The sequence below is a fragment of the Neurospora tetrasperma genome, assembly GCF_000213175.1.
Source record: "Neurospora tetrasperma FGSC 2508 unplaced genomic scaffold NEUTE1scaffold_3, whole genome shotgun sequence".
Classification (NCBI taxonomy): Eukaryota; Fungi; Ascomycota; class Sordariomycetes; order Sordariales; family Sordariaceae; genus Neurospora; species Neurospora tetrasperma.
Genome location: NW_009799101.1, coordinates 2789864 through 2810683, shown reverse-complemented (window position 1 = coordinate 2810683; position 20820 = coordinate 2789864). Strand labels below are relative to the sequence as shown.

Genomic DNA, 20820 nt, shown 5'->3' with positions numbered 1-20820 from the left:
GTATCCTAACAACGTCGCCGAAATTACTAATATAAGTGTAAGGAGTACGTAGAAGTATAAACGTACTTTGGCAGATATTAGTAAGGTATTTCTACTATCGCGAACTCTCTAAAATGCTAGAAAGCTTCCTATATAAGCACTTAAAGTATAATATATACTATATTATTCTCTATACTTTATTAATTGCAATTAATATTATAAAGGAAGTTATAAACCTCTTCGTACGAAAATCTGATTTATACTTTAATAAGATCTATACCTTTCTAACTAACAAGTATAACGTATACGTTTCGACCGAGACTATACAATAGTACTTTCAATAGGAGAAGTAGAAGAAGAAGCGACTTTATATAAAAGTATTATAATAATCTCCTATACTAATAATTAAATAAATATTAAAGATCTCTTTATTTATTATAGAAATATTCGTATTTTGTAATAAGTCTAGTATAGATCGAAGGGATAGCGTTCGTTATATTAGTTAGATACTTTATAGCGCTATTATAATAATATTAAATAAGTTTATATATAGTACGTAGTATTACTTCCTCCTAACTATTATAGTAGATAGACTATTTAATATACTAGTATTTAAAGGGGTAACGGATTCAGCTGGGGTTTAGAATTAGATAGTAAAATATTTACTCCCTAAAATAAATTTATTTCCTAGTTGCAATAGTATTTTAGTAATAGATAACGCTAGTTGGCACCCCCGTACTCAATTCTAGTATGTGTACAACTAGAAGGGGGTTTTATTATAGTATTTACTACTGTATTCTCTCGAATTCAACCTTATCGAGGTATATTTTAATGATTTTAAGTGGTAGTTTAAGTAGGTATACTATAATGAAGGCAGTAATAAGGTATTAGACAATAATTTTGCTACGTTCTTTAAGCGATTAATATAGGACGTAAAGTATAGAATATAGTAGATCCGTAGCTATTTCAAAAATATAAAGCTAGTAATAAATCGAATTAATAATATAAATAAAGTTTATAGGGAATTATATACTGACGAATTAATTGAATATAAAGAGACGGGTATTATATTAGAGTAGCAGTAGAGAGTATAGAAGGGAGAAATAGATTTATATATATTAAATTGAGTTATATACTAGAAATATTAAAAATATTAAAAGTATTAGAAATTGTATTTATTTATATAATAATACTAAAATACTAGAAACCCCCCTCTTTCGCTATAAATTAATTTGTAATATTATTATTATTTATTAGGACTATTAGTAGTAGTACTACCTACTATAGAAGCGAAAACTTTAGTAACGCTATACTTGAATATAATATTAAATTAAGGGTTTAGAATATATATTAATTAACTAAATTACAATAATAGGGGTTAGAGGGTATACTTACTATAATTTATTTATATTACTAATACTATATATTTAGTTTTAAGAAAGTTTTTAATACTATCCTTAAATACTATATAAAGGTTATATATAAATTCTAGCCTCGTAAATTACTCTACCAGCTATTCTTTGAATATAAGTATATTAGAAAGCGCTTTTTTATTCTAAAATTTATTCTTTAAAGCGATTAAAATTCTATACACTAGCCTTACCTTAATTAATTTTCTAATATAATAACATTTATAGAACGCTTTAAAGAATTCAGTAATAATTTTTTTAGCCGGTCGATTAAGCAGGGCGGGGGGTAGTAGTAATAAACGAAGATTAAAAATCGAAGGTACGGGCGGACGTAGTATAAATAATTCTTTAGTTACTATTAGGGATTTTCTAGTCTCTTTACCTTTGTCCTCTTCACTTACTACTAATAGCGGTACAATTAATAGTAGTACTCGTAGCTAAATAGAGACTATAATTATTATAAAAATAGGAGGAAGGTTAGTATTAGCGCGCCTAGTAGTAAGAATTTCGCGGTCGGTTGGGTACCTATAGAATACAATAGTAAAGTAATTTAAGGGTGTATATAAATCGATAGTTACTACTTTACCCAATGGAGGGAAAGCGCCTACTATATTATAATTGTAATTGCTTATAATTGCCGAATTAATTATAGAGCCGCCGGCAATATAAGGAGGAAGTAACTAAATTTAGGGAAATTAAAGTAGGGAGGGAAATACTAGTAGGGTAGCGGGTATAATAAATATAGGGGAGGAGGGTATACTTAGTATAGACTTTTAAAATTATTCCTCCTTACTATAATTTATAGTAGACTATTTATAGTCTTTATATTAGTACTATTATTACTATTATTAATATTATTAATAATATTAATATTAACCAGTAGATTATTACCTCCTCCTTTACGTTTATTATTATTATTAGTACTAGAGGCGGCTACTATTTTATTATTTAATATCTCTTATAATAAATTACTAGGCGGGTTAGTTATTATAGCCTTCCCTAGCAAGATTGTACGTACCTACTTACTTATATTTTTAATATTAAGGTTATAATAGGTTGTATTCCCGTCGATAATATAGTATATTTAGTATTTAATAATCTTATTATAATTCTTATACTTATAATTAAAACTATATACCTATACTTGTACTAGCTCCTAGTATATAGTACTATATAGCTTTACCCTTATACGTTCCTTTCGCTACCGGTCTTTCTTTAAAATTCTTTTCGACCTCTACTAATATAGTATTTATTATAATACGCTTAGGCTTCTCAGTACTAATTAGAGTTTATAACCTTCGAGATGATAGTATATTAGCCGTTTATAGGGTAATAAAAGGATTAATTAAACTACGAAAGGGGGTAGGAATAGAGGGTATATTACTATAGGAGGAGAGGGTGGCGGGGATTTTACTAGCGGGCGGCTTAATTAACTAAAATTTAAATAATATAGTAAAATAATATTATTAACTAATATAGTAGAAGTATAATTTTATAATAATCTTATATTTAATATTGTTATACCCATTAAAAAACTCCGTCTTAGAAATAATCTTATTATAAATAATAGCCCGGGCGCAATAGTTATTATAAGCGGTAATAGTATAACTAACGTTATATAAAACGATTAACTATTTTATTTTTACAATCGTATTATTATTAATAATTTCTTATATATAATTTCATTATAATTATTTAATATTCTTAAGTAGGGTCGTCCTAAACCATTATTTATAGAATTCGTTATTATTTTCTTATTTAACTTCTACCTCTCTAAATATACCTCAGTCTTTAATGGGTAGTAGTTTATTGCAACTAGTAGTAATATACGAATTGACTACACTAAATTAGACCTATATCGATTTAGGGTATTTGGGAAGTAATAGTAGTAGTATTAGAACAATCGGTTTATAAATAGCGTAGGGCTAGGCCGGTAGCGTCGAAGTAATTAGTTTAGTTAGGGAGGTTATATTACTATTATTATCTCCCAAAAGATAGAATAAAGTATTGAGAGTCTATTTTTTAGGAGTAAGGCAGACGGGGAATTATTATTCGACTTTATTATTATTATTAGAATTCTCTTTACTACTAAAAATTTTAATAGGTATTGTAGGTTTGGGGGGGGACGATGGCGGCTCTAGCTCTAACTTTAGCTCTAGCATCGGGTCCCTAGTAGTAGGGGCCTTTCTCTTCTTTTTAATAGCGGCCTTCTTAGGAGCAGTTTTAATAGGAGTAGCCTTCTTCTTAGGAGGGGTAATTTTGGGGATAACTTTAATAAATTGCTCGGTTTTACAGTTCTTCTTTTTGGGGCGGGAGGAGGCGCGTTATAGAATTATTAAGCTAGGATCTTCCTTATCTTAATCTTTGTTAAAGTAGACTACTAGCGCGCCGCTTTGAGTATAGGAGCGCTTTACACCAGCGGGTTTTAAATTAAAGATCGTTTTAGGAGGTATTATTACAATAGATTTAATTAATTATTAGTATCTTAATTACTTTATACATTGAAATAGCTTCAAAATAATCTAGAAATTGTTATTAAATGATGAATTTTAATAAAGTTGAATAATATAGAAGTGCGGTGTGTGTGTGTGTGTGTGTGCACGCACGCACCTCTTGCCAAGACTGCACAGGCGATTGAGTGTGGGAATGAGCCACGGGATGATTACATAAGCAAACACATCTCCCCACTTTTGACCTCACAAGTCCCAAGGGAACTTCTCCTTCTACACTATTTTTTAGTAGGTAACAAAACTTTGAGGTCCACGACACTGATGATGAGAACATTTATCAATGCGATTGGCCTTCGTCTGGGAGCCCTACTCAGGAACCCCGTCGGACGCGTCTTCTGCCACACTGACATCCAAAGCAGTCCAGCGGTACTTCGTTACCTAGCCACGGTGCTTCAGCTGCTTGACCAAGGCCTCTATACAACACTCAAAACGCTACTGTATCCCGTCACATCGATACCCTTTGATCTGGACTTCAGACGGCATGAAAGGTATAGCTTTACAAAAGGAACGCGACAAGGATTGAATTATTAACCCCCCCTTGTATACACAACGCTCCAGGACAACTATCACACCGGTGCCTCACAGTAAAGGACAAATCAGCTTCACCCTTTCCAGCTTCAAAGTATCGCAAACGAAACCACAACGAGCAATATGTTCAACACAGCAGTGAACACCTCCATTGCTGACGCAAACATGCCTTTCGCCTTGTCTGCGTTCGCTTTTCGTTGTTCCTCTGATATTTTGTTCTTAACCTTTCGACCTACCTTGCCTCTAGCCGTTAATTCTCGCTGACTTGGTTCCAGTTCATTTACCGTCCTCTGCAACTCATTCTTCCTTCTTCTGAGTTTCTTGATTTCTGCTTGGTCCCTGGCCACATTCCCGTCATTGGTACTGCGATGGCGGGACCGCATGGCATTCACCATTTGGGTGTCGATCTCGTCAATGGTGGTTTTACACTCTGCGATATCATCCTCAATCGCCTTCCTCAAAGACTTGCCTGCTTTTGTCTCGCCCAGCTCCATGTCGCAATCCACGAGCTCCCGCTGCACCTCCAAAACAATGCTTTCATCATCCGACATCAGGTCTAGTACAATGCCCTCCGCCGAATCGTGGGAGCCGCTGAATTGCGTATTGGAGGACCCCTTTCCGAGCATCGGCGCCCACCACTCGTCGAGAAGCTGTTGCTCACGGCGCAGTGCCTCGCCCTCACGCTCTGGATCGATATTGTCCCAATGGGTCGTGACAAACTTGACTTTCCTAAGCGCTTCGTCGCCGCACAACAGCTGAAACATCTCGAGAAATTGACGAGACGAGTGCTTCATGCGATTGTCATGGATGGAATGCATGTAAATAATACCCCTCAACGGAACTCGGAGGGCATATTGCGTTACCAGGTACTCTGTTATTTCTGCAAGAATTTGGGTATTGGAACGTCGGGTGTCGTCAAAACCAGGAGTGTCAACGACGGTGACTGAACGGGTCTGTTCTTCATTCAAGAATATTTGTATGGCTTGCGGTGGCGCCTGGGCTTTCCACTCGTGCGGTTAGTTTTCGATGACTGAAAGGCATTCAGGGTTGTGAGTGAATAGCTTACTTGATTCCAGCGTATGCCCTACTGTGACCGACTCAGGTTTGAGCGCGTTGACAAAGGTACTCTTTCCGGCACCGGTAACTCCCATCACCAAGATCATACCTCCCGACTCCGGCGATGTGTCCATTCGGTCAAGTGACTAGATGCTTTTGCGATGGGAATAGTCAACAAGTTCGAAAAGTCAAGACTCAGTATGTCTGGTCCTGCTGTGTGATTTTTCGGGGATCGTTAATGGGTCTATAGGAGACAGTTGCCTTTGGTTCAACTTGGGTCTGTTCAAGTAGTGTCATTGGGCCGCTACATAGGTAGGTTGGACTCAGGTTGAGTCAGGTGATGCCGGATCGCATCAGCCGCATAACGAGGTTGGCGACCTCTCAGAATCAGAGCTCAAGTATGGACACTGTTCCAGGCATCACCATCTGCAAGCCTTTCTGATACGGTTGCCTCGTTCAACTGCAAAGTTAGTATCTTCAACCTAGAACAGGATGCCATTGGCGACTTTGTTGTTCCAGGTTGCCTTGTTACCTTGATACATCGACGTTGGGCTCCTTCGCTACACATGCTTGGGCTGTGCATGCACGTCGCCACCAAATAGTCGATCGGGATTGGTAGCCTTGCGCCATATACCACTCAACATAGCCCACCCCCGCACCGGAATATGCGACAACTAGTGAGAAGATGGGGTCGAGCTAAGAGCGGACATGGGCATCAGGTTGAAATAAAGGAGGAAGGAAGGAAGAGGCCGAGCGAACGAAAGTTTTGTACCGTTATCGAACATCGACACATCCGACGGTAGAGGTACTGCTAACGACGACTGTTCCACCCACCATGGAAACCAAGACAGCCAAGGTGAAGCTATCGATGGAAGGCTTGAACAGACCTCTTGGTGCTCCTCCCGTGCCTTCTGTTGTATCAAACCCATCTGACCCTGAAGACCTTTGGCAATTTCCTGACGGGACGCAGTCTTCGAATTCACCACAAGTCCAGCCTTCGAACTCACCCCAATCTGCGGATTCCTTACCATCTGTAGATCCAGCACAAGGTCCTCTTGAATCTCCAGATTTAGCATTGCCTTCCGACCACCCCTGCGCAGACTCACCACCTTCGGCAGATTCATCACAGCTGCCAGGGACATCTCAGAAACAGGATGTGACTTCGCCCCTGCCTCTGCGGCGGAAACCGTGGCGAAAAGCACCCGCAAAAGACAATAAGGAGAGATATATTGCAATAGGAATTGACTTTGGGACAACGTAAATGACCCCAACACAAGACTTCCATTACTCCTACACGTTCCCTAGTCAGCTAACTAGATGGTCAGTTACTCTGGCGTCTCCTGGGCGTGTTCCTTCGATCCGGAGAACATCCAACAAGTCAAAGGGTGGCCATCCGCAAATATGAGGTTACAGGACGAGGTACAGATACCGACGCAAATCAACCTCAAAGCAAATACGTGGGGTTACCTGGTTTCCAAACAAAGCAATCCAATTCGCTGGTTCAAGCTACTGCTGCTTGATGAGCAAGATGTCAAACAAGATGTCCGAAAATCTTCTTATCTTACAGAAGCACGAAATACGTTGCGGTCGCATCCCCGATATTCAGGCGACGGCATTATTGATCTTGTTGCTCAATTTCTGAAGGAGCTGTGGGACCATTCTCTCCAGGACATCGGAAAGCGAGTCGATGTCGACAAGTTACCACTCAGGGTAGCTGTCACGGTTCCGGCGATATGGCCCAGCTATGCCCGTGCTAGACTGAAGGAGGCGGCAAGGAGAGCAGGCATTGAGCGACCTAGACTCATGGGCAAGACCAAGCTTACCCTAGTTGAAGAGCCTGAGGCAGCAGCTCTCTGCACCCTCCACGAACGGCGAGAATACCCCGAGATTGAAGTTGGCGAGACCTTCATCGTTTGTGATTGCGGGGGCGGAACAGTGGTAGGTCAATGATCGAGTCATGATTTTCCTCATAGACTAACGTGACCCCAGGACATTATCAGCTACAGGGTTAAATCTACTGATCCTTTCCAAATCGAGGAAGCGGTCAGAGGAGATGGTAAGAGCTCGCGCTTTCTCACTTTGACTGTTTACTTACACCTCACCTGATAGGCAAGCTTTGCGGCGCATTTCTTGCCGATAGTGCCTTTGAGAGGTGGATAAAGGCCAAATCTGGTCTCAAGTTTGATAATGTCGATGAAGAGGAGTTTCGCGCCTTTCTCCAGGATGAATGGGAATATACAATGAAGCGCGCCTTTAGCGGTAAAGAGAACCAAAGTTCCTTTGCCATCAGACCTCCTTCGAAGGCCATGAAAAAGCTGAAGCTAAAGACCAAGGGGGGTACCTTTCCAATATCCAAGTTGGTGTATTCCTTGAACTTTGCCAAGCAAAGATGTCTGTTGACACCCGCAACAGAGATACCCTCAAAGAAATATACTCCAAACCATGGAACGGCACAAGAGAACTCATCTCTGGGCAAGAGAAACGCATTGTGGAAGCTTACGGTAAACCACCCAAAGTACGCACTTCCTCTACACCGAGTTGGCCTAGTCCATCATTGACTCGATAACTCACCTGTTGATAGAAAATCCTACTTGTGGGCGGGCTCGGTGCTTCCCCATATCTCTACTGGCAACTTCACGCGCAGTTTCATGGAAATGTGCTGCAGCCATCACAAGCGTACGTTTCCTTCCCCAGGCAAAACATGTCAATACCCATCTCTAGTCAAACGAATTAACATGGTTACTATTCAGATGGTCGGCCGTTGCTAAAGGCGCTGTAATCGCTGTGCTTGAAAGCACAGACGATGTCATCGCATCTATGCCCGTTGTTGTTTCGAGAGTAGCCCGGTTTAGCTATGGTGTTCAGTTCGGGTATTCACCTAACAGCTTGGCAAGTTTTGGCCAGGTGCCAGGCGATCGTGGAAAGGATGAATACTACTTTGATCCTGACGGTACAGAGCTGGTCCGCAGGATGACGTGGTACCTCAAAAAGGTTCGTCTACCAAGCCCTGTCTTGAACACATGCTTCATCAAAAATGTATAATATCTAACTACTGCGCTCCAGGACGAGACGCTTGATAACAGGGATCCAGTAACACACACATTCTCGCGGTGGGTTCGACTCCATGAGTTGTCGGACATCAAGATCACGATTTTCACGAGTCATGAAAACCCGCCACCTTTTCGAAGAAATAACTCGGTCAAATTGATGTGTGAAATCGGCATTATTGCCCTTGTTCCTTGGGAAACCTTGGAGCGGTGCACCAGTCCTTCTGGCGAGGAGTATCGAAATTTGCATGGCGTCCTGACAATGAGGTTCGAGGGCGAGCCCAAGTGGTCCTTACAAATTGGGCAAAGCAAGGTGGAACGAGATGTCAAGGTGCGGTATGAAGGGGTCTAACGTTAACTGGATGTTCTTGTGGATTATGGTGATAAGTAGAAACATGCCTAGGTATATATACTGAAGCTGTTTCATTTATCTCGGTTTGTTTTCCGGGAAATGCTCTTCTTAAGGACAGGAAAGGTGGTGGGAAATTTTGAAATGCAATAAACCGGTATAATAGCATGAAATTGAGGTTTGCTTCTGGGCAGGCCCCTAGCACATCGGGTTCACTCGATGAAAACGCACAAGATGGGAAGCCAATAGGCTTACACACGCAGTAGGTTCCCATGCTAATAGTTACCCAGGCGTATTGTACGGTTCGTTATTGCTGAAATGGCTTTGCCTGATAGTCTTGCTCTTGGATAACATTTGTCGCAGATCTCCAAGGCAGTGTCCAAAGCAAAGATATACTTTCTGAGTACAACTATCTTCACATCATTTTGGTTCGATTTTGACCAGAGCAATATCCTCATCATGGAGTAAGGAGCTTGAAGGTAATGATGGAAAGCAAAGGTAAAGATATATATTGTCTTGTTGGAACTGAAGGCACAGAAGGGGTGTAGTGTACCTAGCTACTTGTAAATCATCAAAGCAATTCCTAGCAATTCAGGTCATTGTGTAAAAGGGTAATCGTGTAGTTGGAAATGAACCGTACGCAATCAAATCAAAGAAGCCCACTTGTCACACTTGTATGGCTGAGATCACATGAGAGACAACACAGGTAGGGAGGGGAACAACACAAGGCTTGTGGTACAACGCACGATATGAAGCATTCCATTGGATGCCTTTCATTAGTTGCCTGCACCTGTACGCTTCGCCTATCAGGATACGGTGGCCGCTCGGTAGTGATTTTCACTTCCAATTAACAGTGCCTAACCTTCAGGCGAACGAAACCTACACCTACCTACAACCTTCGGATCGATCCCAAATTTTTACCCATCAACTCATTGATCGCAATCAAATTCTACCGTCATACGAGAGGTGATCCAAATCAACCAAAGGAAACGATTTGGTCTTTGTGTGTCCGCCATGGAGTACTACCCTCAAGGCACCACCGTCTCAGAATGGCCCCTCATTGAAGAAGACGAGGACAAAGGCGGTTTTTTTGTTGTCCAACCTCAACATGACCCACATAGCCCCCATTTGGCGTCCAGCCCAGTTTCCTACCAGCCGCTTTCATACTTCGATAGCAGTGGTCAGCAAAATGTCTTCACCGGCTACCATCAACACGAAACTCCCTCTAGCACTATCCTCAGCGGAGTGGATGCAAACCATCCGGCCGCTTTCGCTATCCCTACAACCCAAAAAACCACCAGAAAACATTCAGACCGCTCGGGCAAAGCCTCAAGTTTTCCGGAGCATAAAGGGACTACTCAGGTCTCTTCCAGCGGCTCTCATCCCAGGAGCCCTTCGAATTATCCCTACAATGAGACGACCGTTGCATCTGTCGGTGAAGGAAGGTCAACGGGAGCTTTGATCTCTTTTTTCCAAGACATATTCTCGCCACAACCGTCAAGGCAGCGACAGCATCAAGTTGAATCCACGTCTGCTGGAAGCTCTACCAAAAACGAGGCTCGACATCGCGAATCTTCTTCCGGAGAAAAGACCCATAGATCTATGGGCTCTACGCGTCGACCAGACAAGAAAAGACATAGCCGTAGCACCAAATCGCCTGAAAGGTCCACGGAAAAGGCGCCTGACACCAAAAAGCTCCAATCGAATTCATTCGAACCATCCCTGGGAAAGAAAGATGCGAAGGAACTACAGCAACCAACGCCAGCGGCACAGCCAGAACGATTCAACAATCTGGGTAGTTCTTTTGCGCATACTGAAGAAGGCCAAAGGTCTTCCGTTTTCATTGATGACAGGGCGATAGTCCAAGAACCAGAAGGTTATTATCGACCCAAAACCCGGGATAAAGGGCAGAAGGACCAACAACAGCTCGATCCATATCAGTCGGTGCGTACGAGTCGTGAGAGGGAAGACATCACTACGAAATACTATAGGCAAAAGCAAAAGACCGCCGAGTTGGAACAAGAAGTTGCCAATTTGGAGGATGAGAATGACACTCTTCGAGATCTCTTGAGCAAAGAGGCTGCATCAAAAAATCTGATGAGTGGCACAGGGACAGGTAAATGTCACTTGCAAGACAGCGACATCTATCAGCAATGGAGACAGTTGGCCTGGTGGATTAGACAATGTGTTCATGTTGCGAACAACGCCAGCAAGCAAAACTATACAGAGGGAACAACAGATCGCAGCCGCCAGGTCGACGATCACAAGGAGAAGTCGTCGCCGAAAAAGCGTTCATCTCGTTCAAAATCGAAATCACGAAGAGAGACGGCCGAAAAGGAAAGCCATAGCGGAAATATGGAGGCTTTGATAGCGATCACTCCATACTACGATGCGTTTCTTGACACTGACAAGCAACGGATAGTGTTGGCGGAGGCCGCAATTTGGAAGACACTGCTGGAAAAGGGTATCTTTACCACACGTTCCACTATCAGTCGCATGGAATGGGCCGGGAGATATGCGCACAGCGTACGCCCAATGCGTAAGTCTTTCACCACTATGTCCCATGTGTGGAGGCGAACAGATTGAAATTGGAGGCTCAGTGCTAGCAAGCTAATCATGTAAGTGCGTGACAGTGGCCGATTGCTTCGAACGTTGCCGCACATCCAGGGAATTCCACAGCTGGCGGTGTCACACTGCAACGTTCCTCGCATCGCTAACCTCGGCGGATGATCTGCTCGTCCAAGTCAATCCGGTAGTTGAGATTCTGAAAAGCAAATTCAAGCTTCTCTTTGATATTGAAAGCGCCGTCGTAAATCACGATCTCAAGAACATAGTACTCAACGCCTTGAAACTCGACAAGCAACTCTGCCAGCAACAGGCACTCTGGTACTGTGATGACCCATCGGAGGACGCTTGGGCCAGTCCAACTCAGTGTGAGAGTGGCGATGAACTTTCATCAGCTGCCTTGAAGTTGAGAAGCAGAGAAGTGTGGTTCGAAGACAGGCTCATGGTGGTGACTGGCGCAAAGAAGAAGAAACTCGGGAAGAGCGCAACAGTGACTCTAATCATATGCCCAGCACTGATCAAAGCGGGTAATTCGTATGGAGAGGACTACGACGTGCGGCAAGTCCAAGCCAAGTGCGAGGTCGTTATATCGAGGAACGCTCCAAAGCTGGCCACATCCGCACCAAGGTCAAAACCAACGTCGCCGTCATCCTCGAAAGTGACACTCTCGCCGTCAGCAGCGCCCACATCAGAAACCCAGTCGAGGTCAAAATCATGGCCAGTAAGGGATAATGGATATAACCATGAGCAAAATGCTAGCACTCGCGTTGAATTCGACATGAGCGGTAACAGCAGCGAGGGCTCAGACGACCGGGAATGACAGGTTAAAGCAGCAAACTTGTCGGAAATCCCCAACGAATTGGTGGATTCGTAAGGCGAAATGTGGAAAAGCGTATTGAGATTACCTGTGTGAAAATATGTTTCTGTCTCATTTGAAAGCTGTTTTCCTATTTGGAGATTGTCAAGGCTTGACATCTTTTGTACGGCTGGTCCCTGCGGTGGCTTAGGAGATGGTGTACCTGGCTGGTTTGCTAGCCTTTCCTTCTTTTCTTTCTTTGTCTTGTGATAAGTGCCATTGCAAGGAAGGCTCGATGGTTGTTGTCTGGCTGCTCTCAAGGATCCGTGGATGATGCGGGAGATAATGTTACAACGTGATAAGATACCCGGACCTCGTCAAGCCTAACATAGATGCTGGTTGTGGATTGATGACCAGAAAACTCACAGACTCACGAGCCATTGCGCTTCGTACAATTGGAAGAGTGAAGGGGAAGCGATTTGAACACTCCAGTATCATGTTGTCTCAAATGGATCCTCGCCAGCCACCTGGAGATCAACTGTGGCTGGGGATGGTGCCCCGGCATTGCTTGCGCTAAATCAGATCGATTGACGGCACTGCAGGCACCAGGGCGCCATGTGGCTTTGCTTTGACTACCTCTTCCTGGGCTACATACATACCTACTTCAGTTGTATGTACACTGCACTTACAATGGGGATGAGCCGGTCTCGGCAGCTGTCGGGCAGTTTGCAGTTGCAGAACTGAGGTGTGAAGATGAGACCGGGGGTCGGGTCAGTTGTCACTGTGTTGCCCGGCAAGCTTTCCCCACCACTGTTTGGTTCGGAAGGCAGCGTCGCGCAGCTACCGCACCTAACCACAACATTCAACACAACCCAACCAAAATCTCACCCTGGAGTCGCGAACAAGACTGACAGCCAGCCAGCGCTGCAGCCGCAACAAGCAAATCAAGGGAAGAGTGTGGTTGCCGTAACCTGGCCCTTTCCGACTTTACCATCTGTATCGCGAATTCTACGCTGCCGCGCGACCAAAACAGCCCTTGCTGCCGCCGTCATCTCAGTCCCTCCGTCACGAGGTGCTCGGTCCAGTCGCAACACAAACTGAAGTGTTTGGGAGAGTGGAAAGTCATGTCGTGTTAGACATATCCAGGTTGCTGTTGTCGTTGTTGGAGAAGCTGACCCTTGGACCCTTCCCTGTCGGTGACCTGCTTGCCGGGTGCATCATACATCTTCAACTCTTTTTTTTTGTTTGTTCCCCGACGTCACAGACCATCTTGCTTCCTGAAAGCGGTACCTTCAGCATCCCATCACTCCACCATTCAAGTCCCAATTCCACCCTTTGCGACGCTTTCAGCAAACTCGGATTCTTTTTTTTTTTGTCGATACTCTTTTAATACAGCAGCTGCATCGTCCATTGTTCGCGCGCGCCCTTCATTGAGCGCAGCCCATCTCCCCCTTGCACCCGGCTTTTGCTTTGACCGTGCAGGCGCAGACTGATTTCGACAACGAAGATTGCTCCGTCCATTTACGAGTTTCACGATTACGAACAAAGATTTAGGCCTCGCCCCTCGATAACCCTTTCACTCGAAGTGAGCCTTGCGAATTTGCTACTCCTGCCCACCCTCCGACATTCGGTTTTCTGAACGAGGCGCTTCACCCTCAGCTCACCATCTTTTATTCGGTAATCCCATGGATCCGTTTTGCCGGTAGCATATTTCATACACCACTTCGACCGCGGGTTTGGTGGTTCGGCCATGGCAGGGAAGATGACGCCAAATAATGTTACCGTCTCCCTTTTGCTAAGGCAGGCCATCTACTACCATCTCGACAATTGTGCCTACGAGAGCGCACTTTTCTTTGCCGAGCGACTCTACGCCCACGACCAATCCTTTTGCGATTCCGCCTATCTCCTCGCCTACACCCATTTGCGACTCGGCGACGCTCGAACCGCCTACCACGTCAGTCGGGGCTCGGGGTATAGAGGTTCGCATTTAGGGTCCTGCTACGTTTTCGCGCAGGCGTGCTTGGAGTTGGAACGATACAAAGACGGAATAACGGGCTTGGAGAATGGGAGGAAACAATGGTCCAAGGCGGACAACCTGGGGAAACATACCTCTTTTACCAGGATGCCATATCCCGATGCGGCTGCCTTTAGCTGTCTCTTGGGCAGACTTTACCGAGCATACGACGATAAGAAAAAGGCCATACCATGTTTTGAGGAGGCTCTACGACGGAATCCGTTCATGTGGGAAGCTTTCACAAACCTTTACGACATGGGAGTGAGCGTCAGAGTGCCGAACGTTTTCAGGGCGAGCGATGGTCTTGCGCAAACCCTCGAGTACGGCCTCAACGCTACGCCGATTCTTGCTTGGATTGCAGGTCCTTCTCCGCAACCACCAGAGCCCTTGCAGCAAAAGAAGACCGGCCAGCAACAAAACAGACAGCCAAGCGATCCATTCGGGCCATATGGGACATCCCAGGAATCGGCGTCGTATCCAGATTCGGAAAATGGCTTTATATCCAAAATGTATCTTTCTCAGTCAGGCATTACATCAAGTCAGCCAGGGAAACCGCTTGAGGAAACCGATACGCAATCTGCGCCTGCTCCAACCGCCCATAATTCTCAGGTTACTCGTGCCGTACACCAGGCAGAGCCGCCGCAAGCGCCACCTCGGAGAACTCGGGCGGCCCAGGCAACAGACTCTACTGTAACTGATGCACCATCCAAAACGGGACACCGTCTGGGAACAAGAAGGAAAGATAAAGCTCAAGAATCAGCCAAAGACCATGCAGAATCAGGTACCAAAACATCAACGGTTTCCACCTCAATTACTGAAAGAAAACGCACGGCGGCAGGGCACCCAGTCCAAACAAGATCGATGAACAATGAGGAACCTAGGCGAAGTGCAAGACTCAATGTAGTTCCAAGACCAACGGCAACGAAGACATCGAGCGCGGGAGCAACCCGTGAGCTGAGGAAGGCTAGGCCCCCAATATCTCGATTTGCTCGGCCGGGCTCTAGTGGAGCAAACGTTGGTCGAGTCATCAGTGGCAACCGGAAGCCGCCACAGGAGGATATTGGTATGGAAATTGACCACGCCGAGGCAGTACCACGCGCCAAGGAGCCGCCGGTGCTGCAGGCGGCACCACCTCCACCCCCCGCCCCTAAACCAGCAGAGTCTGAGTCTGTCAAGGCGGTTGAAGAAGCTTTGAAAACGATATTTGATTTGTTGAAGAAGTTGGCATCCGGTTATGCGCTTTCATCCCAGTTCCAATGCCAGGAGGCAGTGGCGGCGTACATGTCACTTCCGAGGAGTCACCAGGACACACCCTGGGTTTTGGCGCAGATGGGAAGGACGCAGTATGAACAGGCCAACTATGCCGAGGCAGAGAAATACTTCAAGCGACTTCGCGTTATTGCTCCGACTCGCCTTGAGGACATGGAGGTCTACTCGACTGTTCTGTGGCATTTAAAGAAAGAGACGGAGCTCTCATTCCTTGCCCATGAGATGATCGACTCAGTATGGGATTCACCAGAAGCCTGGTGTGCCCTCGGAAATGCATGGTCGTTGGCATATGATCATGAGCAAGCCCTGAGGTGTTTCAAGCGAGCGACGCAACTGGATCCCAAGTTTGCGTACGCCTATACCCTACAAGGACACGAGCATGTGGAGAACGAGGAATACGACAAAGCCCTCACGGCCTACCGACACGCCATAGCGGCAGACAAGCGCCACTACAATGCATACTACGGCATCGGAAGGGTCTACGAGAAGCTGGGCAACTATGACAAGGCACTGAGCCATTATCACGCTGCCTCGGTGATCCATCCGGCCCATGCGGTTTTAATCTGCTGCATAGGCTCGGTCTTGCACAGGCAGAAACAGTTCAAACAGGCCCTACCGTACTTCACCAAAGCGACCGAACTGGCTCCACGTGCCCCCGATGTCCGGCTAAAGAAGGCTCGTGCCCTTTTGCAGATGGGACAGTTAAAGGCGGCGCAGACGGAACTCATGATTCTGAAGGACTTGGCTCCAGACAGGGCCCAGGTGCACTTCCTTTTGGGCAAGCTCTCCAAGACACTGCACGATAAGAAATCGGCGGTGCGCCACTTTACCATTGCTTTGAGCTTGGATCCAAAGGTGAGTTTTGTACTTAAGGAGGCGACTGGGATAGAAGATGTTGCTAACAGTTGCTGCTATCAGGCGAGCCTTCAAATCAAGGAAGCCATTGAGAGCTTGGAGGACGACGAAGGACCGGACGATTCCATGATGCAGTGATACCCCTGAAGTTAAGTATGTTGCTTTTGGTCTTGGTGGTATGGGTATGGTGGGACATTCTTGTTTTTATGGCTACGGGTTCAGGTTGCATGATGATGCGTTTTTTTTCCAGTTACATACCCCTCAACAAATTGCTTTTGAAGAGCATGGCTTACCAGATGGATATGATGTTATTGGCGACGAATGGGTGACAAAAGCGTCATCAATCTGATGCGCGGGAGCTTCTTGCTGGGTGACGGAATGAGACAGAAAGAGCAGGCCGTTCGCTTCCAGATCCAGCTACTGCTTCACATTCGCACTCAATTTCTGCATGGAAAAGGCGTTTTTATGCTTGGGAACGGAGAACATGGGCAGGTGTGAGGAAGCCGGCGTATTGGTATATCCTCACTACTGGGTTCAGACCTCTCACCTACATGGATTTTTTTTCGAGTACGGCACACTGGACGATTAGAGGAGTAATCGTGACCTTAAAATTGCATTGGCCAGAATGTATAGTACTCATTGGCATGAGAGTCCTTAGGGAGGCCTGGCTATGTCTGCATCATGAAGGAGACCAGAATGAGTTGGCGGTTTGAGTCGGAGAGGGCCGATGAAGAAAAGAAAAGTCGTTGCAGAAGAAAAGAAGAAAACATGCGCCTGATAAGTCGGATAAGTTTTGTCGGCGTGACTTTCCAAGAGAAGAATTGCAAGAGCGGGTAGGTATCACAGGTGAAGAAGGCATCGTAGATACCAAACGAGAAGTACCGAAGTGGGACAGCCTCAGCAACCGCAAACTCGTCTAGACTCTAGAGTCGGGAAGCAAGTTTGGTAAGGGTGATCTGGGATGGAAGACTCCAGAGTGCTTTACAGTTCTAGAATATATTAATACATCGGAGGTCTTTTGCATCCCCGGATTTCCCGTTGTCCCATGTTTCCTCCTTAGTACCTATGCTTTCCACTTTCTCTTCAAGAACCTCATCCATTTCACACACGATTTCCAGCTTCAAACCAATCAGAGCGAGCCTTCAAAACAATTCGAGATCAGAATCAGCGAGGAACGGTCTCCTGGCCCGAGCGTTCATGGTTTCCAGCGACGCTAAAGCAAGGTTGGTGCGAGCACAGACCAGTTTGCGGTCTTTCCCGCTTCTCTTTGGACCAACGACACAACGCGATGTGCAGCAGGGGCCCTTTCTTTCTTGGAGGGAAAACAAACGGCTCCAAGCAGCACGCTTTTGGAGCATGAAATAACAAGCGATTTGCACGTCGCAAAATACGGCAGTTTTGATCAAGTTGTAAAAAAATAAATTCACACAACACACCCAGCAACCACCGCCTCGTAATTCCGAAAAAGGATTAGTGCCCTTTTGCTATCGCCCACCTTCCCACTCATTCCACCCTTCGTAATCAGCACCAACCCCCAAAGCCGCAATCCGGGCAGGCGCGCAGCCACCTGTTGAAACCTTTCGTGCCCTCTGGTGACCCGCTGATTCCATTTTGCAACCCCCCGTCTCCCGTGCCTATTTAACCAGATCCTCTCCCTCGCCCCAAACCCTCTCCATTTCCTGTTCCTGTTCTCAGCCTTCTTGGTGTCTGCTTTTTATCCACAAACAGTACTCCATCAATCTGTGCATCGCGTCACGGATTATCTAAATCAATACACAACCCCATCAACTACTCGACATGACTGGACGTAAGTAATACTTAATCATTTGTCTTGTTTCTACTTGTCGACGTCGCTGTCGTCGATGCATGGCTGCGCCGTTGCTTGCCCAAGAGTTCGCGATACCTTTTTGGCGGTCGAGCGTGTACGTGGGGAATGTGGTAGCGATGCATGGGGGCATAGCTCCTTAACGCGTCACGTCACCTCACTTGCAGCACACCACTTCAACCACATCACCGACGCATTGTCAACAACCACCAGCTTGCATCAGACCTCACCGTCGTCGACATTAACTTTCCACTTTTCATTCAGACAAAGCTGACATGATGACTCTATAGGCGGAAAGGGTGGCAAGGGCCTCGGCAAGGGTGGTGCCAAGCGTCATCGCAAGATTCTTAGGGACAACATTCAGGGTATCACCAAGCCCGCTATCCGCCGTCTCGCCCGTCGTGGTGGTGTCAAGCGTATTTCTGCTAGTATGTTACCTTTCCCCTCCCAATCCTTCCACCAGTCAAGAATCAGCTAACCCATTCACCAATAGTGATCTACGAGGAGACCCGTGGTGTTCTCAAGACCTTCCTCGAGGGTGTCATCCGTGACGCCGTCACCTACACCGAGCACGCCAAGCGCAAGACCGTCACCTCCCTCGACGTTGTCTACGCCCTCAAGCGCCAGGGCCGTACCCTCTACGGTTTCGGTGGTTAAATGTGATCACGAAGCTTTATACTTCTGGTTAGGGGACGTGCACGACGATAGGGAGAACAACAAACGAGCGATTGATTACTACAACATTGGCATGAATCTTTGGGCGAATTTTTGTGTGTTGCGATTCCAGTTTTGATACAACCGCACAAGGGAATGGCGTTCTTTGGGGCACACGGGTACTACCGCTTTTGACGGCTGGTTTTGGCAGGAGGCGTTGTGTTAGTCGTGGCAAAGGCAAAGGGTCGACTACATCTTTGATATGATGAGAAACATACAAAGCGAGATGGATGGTGGATGGGAAGATTTGTTGTCACAGTGCGTTGCGCATCTCCTCTCTCCATTTTCCAATTCCAGCTGTCCCCAAATGAGAGAAGGAAGATGTGTGATGGGCACGTAATAGGCTAGTCATCATCGATTACTTTACATGATAATCCAGCGTCCTCTGCAGCGTGTCTCCTCAGTTTTGGTCCTATATCACAATGTCGGTGATGTGTAATGCGTCGGTGCGGAGTGGGTTGTGAAACATTTACAACTAAACCAGGCACACGGAGCCTTGGTCTTTTCTGGCTACACGGTACCGCTCGCCGTCTCTATCTGCATGTATCAACTTAAATGCCTTCGACCCTTCCAGCTAATCTAAGGGGTATAAAACATTACAAGTACCGTACCACATCCTTTCTCGTCCCTCGCCCCATCACCACATTGATTAATTTTCAACTCCTTGGTGATATCCTGCGGCATCCACACCACCAGGCTACAGTCGGCCAGTCTCAGAGCCACCCATCCCACATCCATCCCTGTCCCTTATGTTGGTTCCCTACATCTCCCTCTCCAGGAACATCTGACCCCCCGATCCCCTTTCCACTCGGGACCACCGCCTCCAATCTTGTCTGCCCTAACGACCCAAGCCGCTCCCTGCTCTTAACAATTTGAGCATCACCACCGTCCTTTCCCTTCACCCTCCCCCAACTACTACTCTCCCACCTTACCACCCTCCCAGCTGTCACCCCACCTCCCTTGCTTGCCCTCGTATCTGTCCTACAAATACTTTCTCCCCGCAGCCGCCACCCTCGCCCGAAAAACCGGGCTCCGAATCTCCATGTTCGTCCTGTAAAACGGGCTCATGATGGCTTTCACGTAATTCTCATAGACCTCGGCAAAGAAATTCCGTATCGCTTCTTCGGTCTGTGGGGAGGTCGGGTTGGCTGCTATCGAGGTCGAGGTCCGGCTGGTACCCCCGGTCAGGGTGCTGGTGGAGGAGTTGGAGCCACCGGTGAGCGTGGATAAAGAAGGGATTACAGAGGTTGATGATGGAGGGTGGTGGGAGGATGAAACTAGAGAGGGGGTCGAAGAGGAGGCGGAGGAAGAAGGGTGGGGGAGGGCAGAGGAGGACGAGGAGGAGGGGGGTTGGTGCAATAGGAGGAATTTGATGTTGGAGGCGGTTAGGAAGCAGGAGATGTACGAGGTGAAGAAGCGGTCGACTAGTTTGAGGTACCTGAATGAAGGATATGGGGGGTTAGTGGGGGAGCTAGAAGATAGAAGGAGGAGAGGGGGAAAGGGGAAGGGGGAAGGGGGAGGAAAAGAGAGACATACATTTGCCCGTTGGTCCATTGGACTTCTTCGACTATGTCCAGACTGCTGTGGATGATGAATTGGTTGAGCTGTCGCGCTTGTTCCGTGAAGCGAGCCATGCCGTCGCCGCCTTGTTTGCTGGTGCCAAATTCATACTCGAAGAGCGGGTTATCTTGGGTGCCAATGATGGCGAAGTAGTAGCTCATGATTGCTGTCGTCCGGGTGTCGTGGTCGTGTTGCCGGTAGTTCCTTGATGCCCTGATATGATGCTCCGCAAGCTCCCCTGTCTGGTCGTGGTGGGTTGGGGGTCTTCGCTTTGTTTATTTCTGTGTCTCGTATCGTGCGTGTCTGTCGTCAAAGATGTGTTTGCGGCCAGCGCTGTTGGTTGT

At 46.2% G+C, this 20820-nt stretch overlaps 7 protein-coding genes across 7 annotated transcripts; 4 read left to right on the top strand and 3 right to left on the bottom strand.

The window, feature by feature from the left end:
* Window positions 1-4740: 4740 nt before the first annotated feature.
* On the bottom strand, window positions 4741-5716 carry NEUTE1DRAFT_63272 (uncharacterized protein; the record flags this gene model as incomplete). The annotated part of the gene is made up of 2 exons (XM_009852690.1): window positions 4741-5426; window positions 5493-5716. Coding segments are annotated over 2 exons (810 nt in total), but the record flags the coding sequence as incomplete, so codon positions are not given.
* A 634-nt stretch (window positions 5717-6350) lies between these two features.
* On the top strand, window positions 6351-9066 carry NEUTE1DRAFT_81948 (uncharacterized protein; the record flags this gene model as incomplete). The annotated part of the gene is made up of 8 exons (XM_009852689.1): window positions 6351-6739; window positions 6808-7420; window positions 7472-7538; window positions 7592-7838; window positions 7895-7997; window positions 8064-8158; window positions 8233-8473; window positions 8546-9066. The coding sequence occupies 8 exons, from the start codon at window positions 6351-6353 to the stop codon at window positions 8879-8881; spliced, it is 2091 nt and encodes a 696-aa protein (XP_009850991.1).
* An 826-nt stretch (window positions 9067-9892) lies between these two features.
* Window positions 9893-12263, top strand: NEUTE1DRAFT_146409 (uncharacterized protein; the record flags this gene model as incomplete). Its single annotated transcript, XM_009852688.1, has 2 exons — window positions 9893-11417; window positions 11512-12263. The coding sequence occupies 2 exons, from the start codon at window positions 9893-9895 to the stop codon at window positions 12261-12263; spliced, it is 2277 nt and encodes a 758-aa protein (XP_009850990.1).
* Window positions 12264-13989: 1726 nt separating this feature from the next.
* On the top strand, window positions 13990-16515 carry NEUTE1DRAFT_63265 (uncharacterized protein; the record flags this gene model as incomplete). Its single annotated transcript, XM_009852687.2, has 2 exons — window positions 13990-16377; window positions 16441-16515. The coding sequence occupies 2 exons, from the start codon at window positions 13990-13992 to the stop codon at window positions 16513-16515; spliced, it is 2463 nt and encodes an 820-aa protein (XP_009850989.1).
* Window positions 16516-18069: 1554 nt separating this feature from the next.
* NEUTE1DRAFT_63263 (uncharacterized protein) lies at window positions 18070-19319 on the top strand (the record flags this gene model as incomplete). Its single annotated transcript, XM_009852686.1, has 3 exons — window positions 18070-18184; window positions 18493-18630; window positions 18696-19319. 3 exons carry the CDS (start codon window positions 18175-18177, stop codon window positions 18857-18859), a joined length of 312 nt encoding a protein of 103 aa, XP_009850988.1.
* An 83-nt stretch (window positions 19320-19402) lies between these two features.
* On the bottom strand, window positions 19403-19833 carry NEUTE1DRAFT_116987 (uncharacterized protein; the record flags this gene model as incomplete). Its single annotated transcript, XM_009852685.1, has 1 exon — window positions 19403-19833. The coding sequence occupies one exon, from the start codon at window positions 19652-19654 to the stop codon at window positions 19496-19498; it is 159 nt and encodes a 52-aa protein (XP_009850987.1).
* A 64-nt stretch (window positions 19834-19897) lies between these two features.
* Window positions 19898-20816, bottom strand: NEUTE1DRAFT_81939 (uncharacterized protein; the record flags this gene model as incomplete). The annotated part of the gene is made up of 3 exons (XM_009852684.1): window positions 19898-20108; window positions 20253-20354; window positions 20453-20816. 3 exons carry the CDS (start codon window positions 20635-20637, stop codon window positions 19898-19900), a joined length of 498 nt encoding a protein of 165 aa, XP_009850986.1.
* Window positions 20817-20820: the final 4 nt, after the last annotated feature.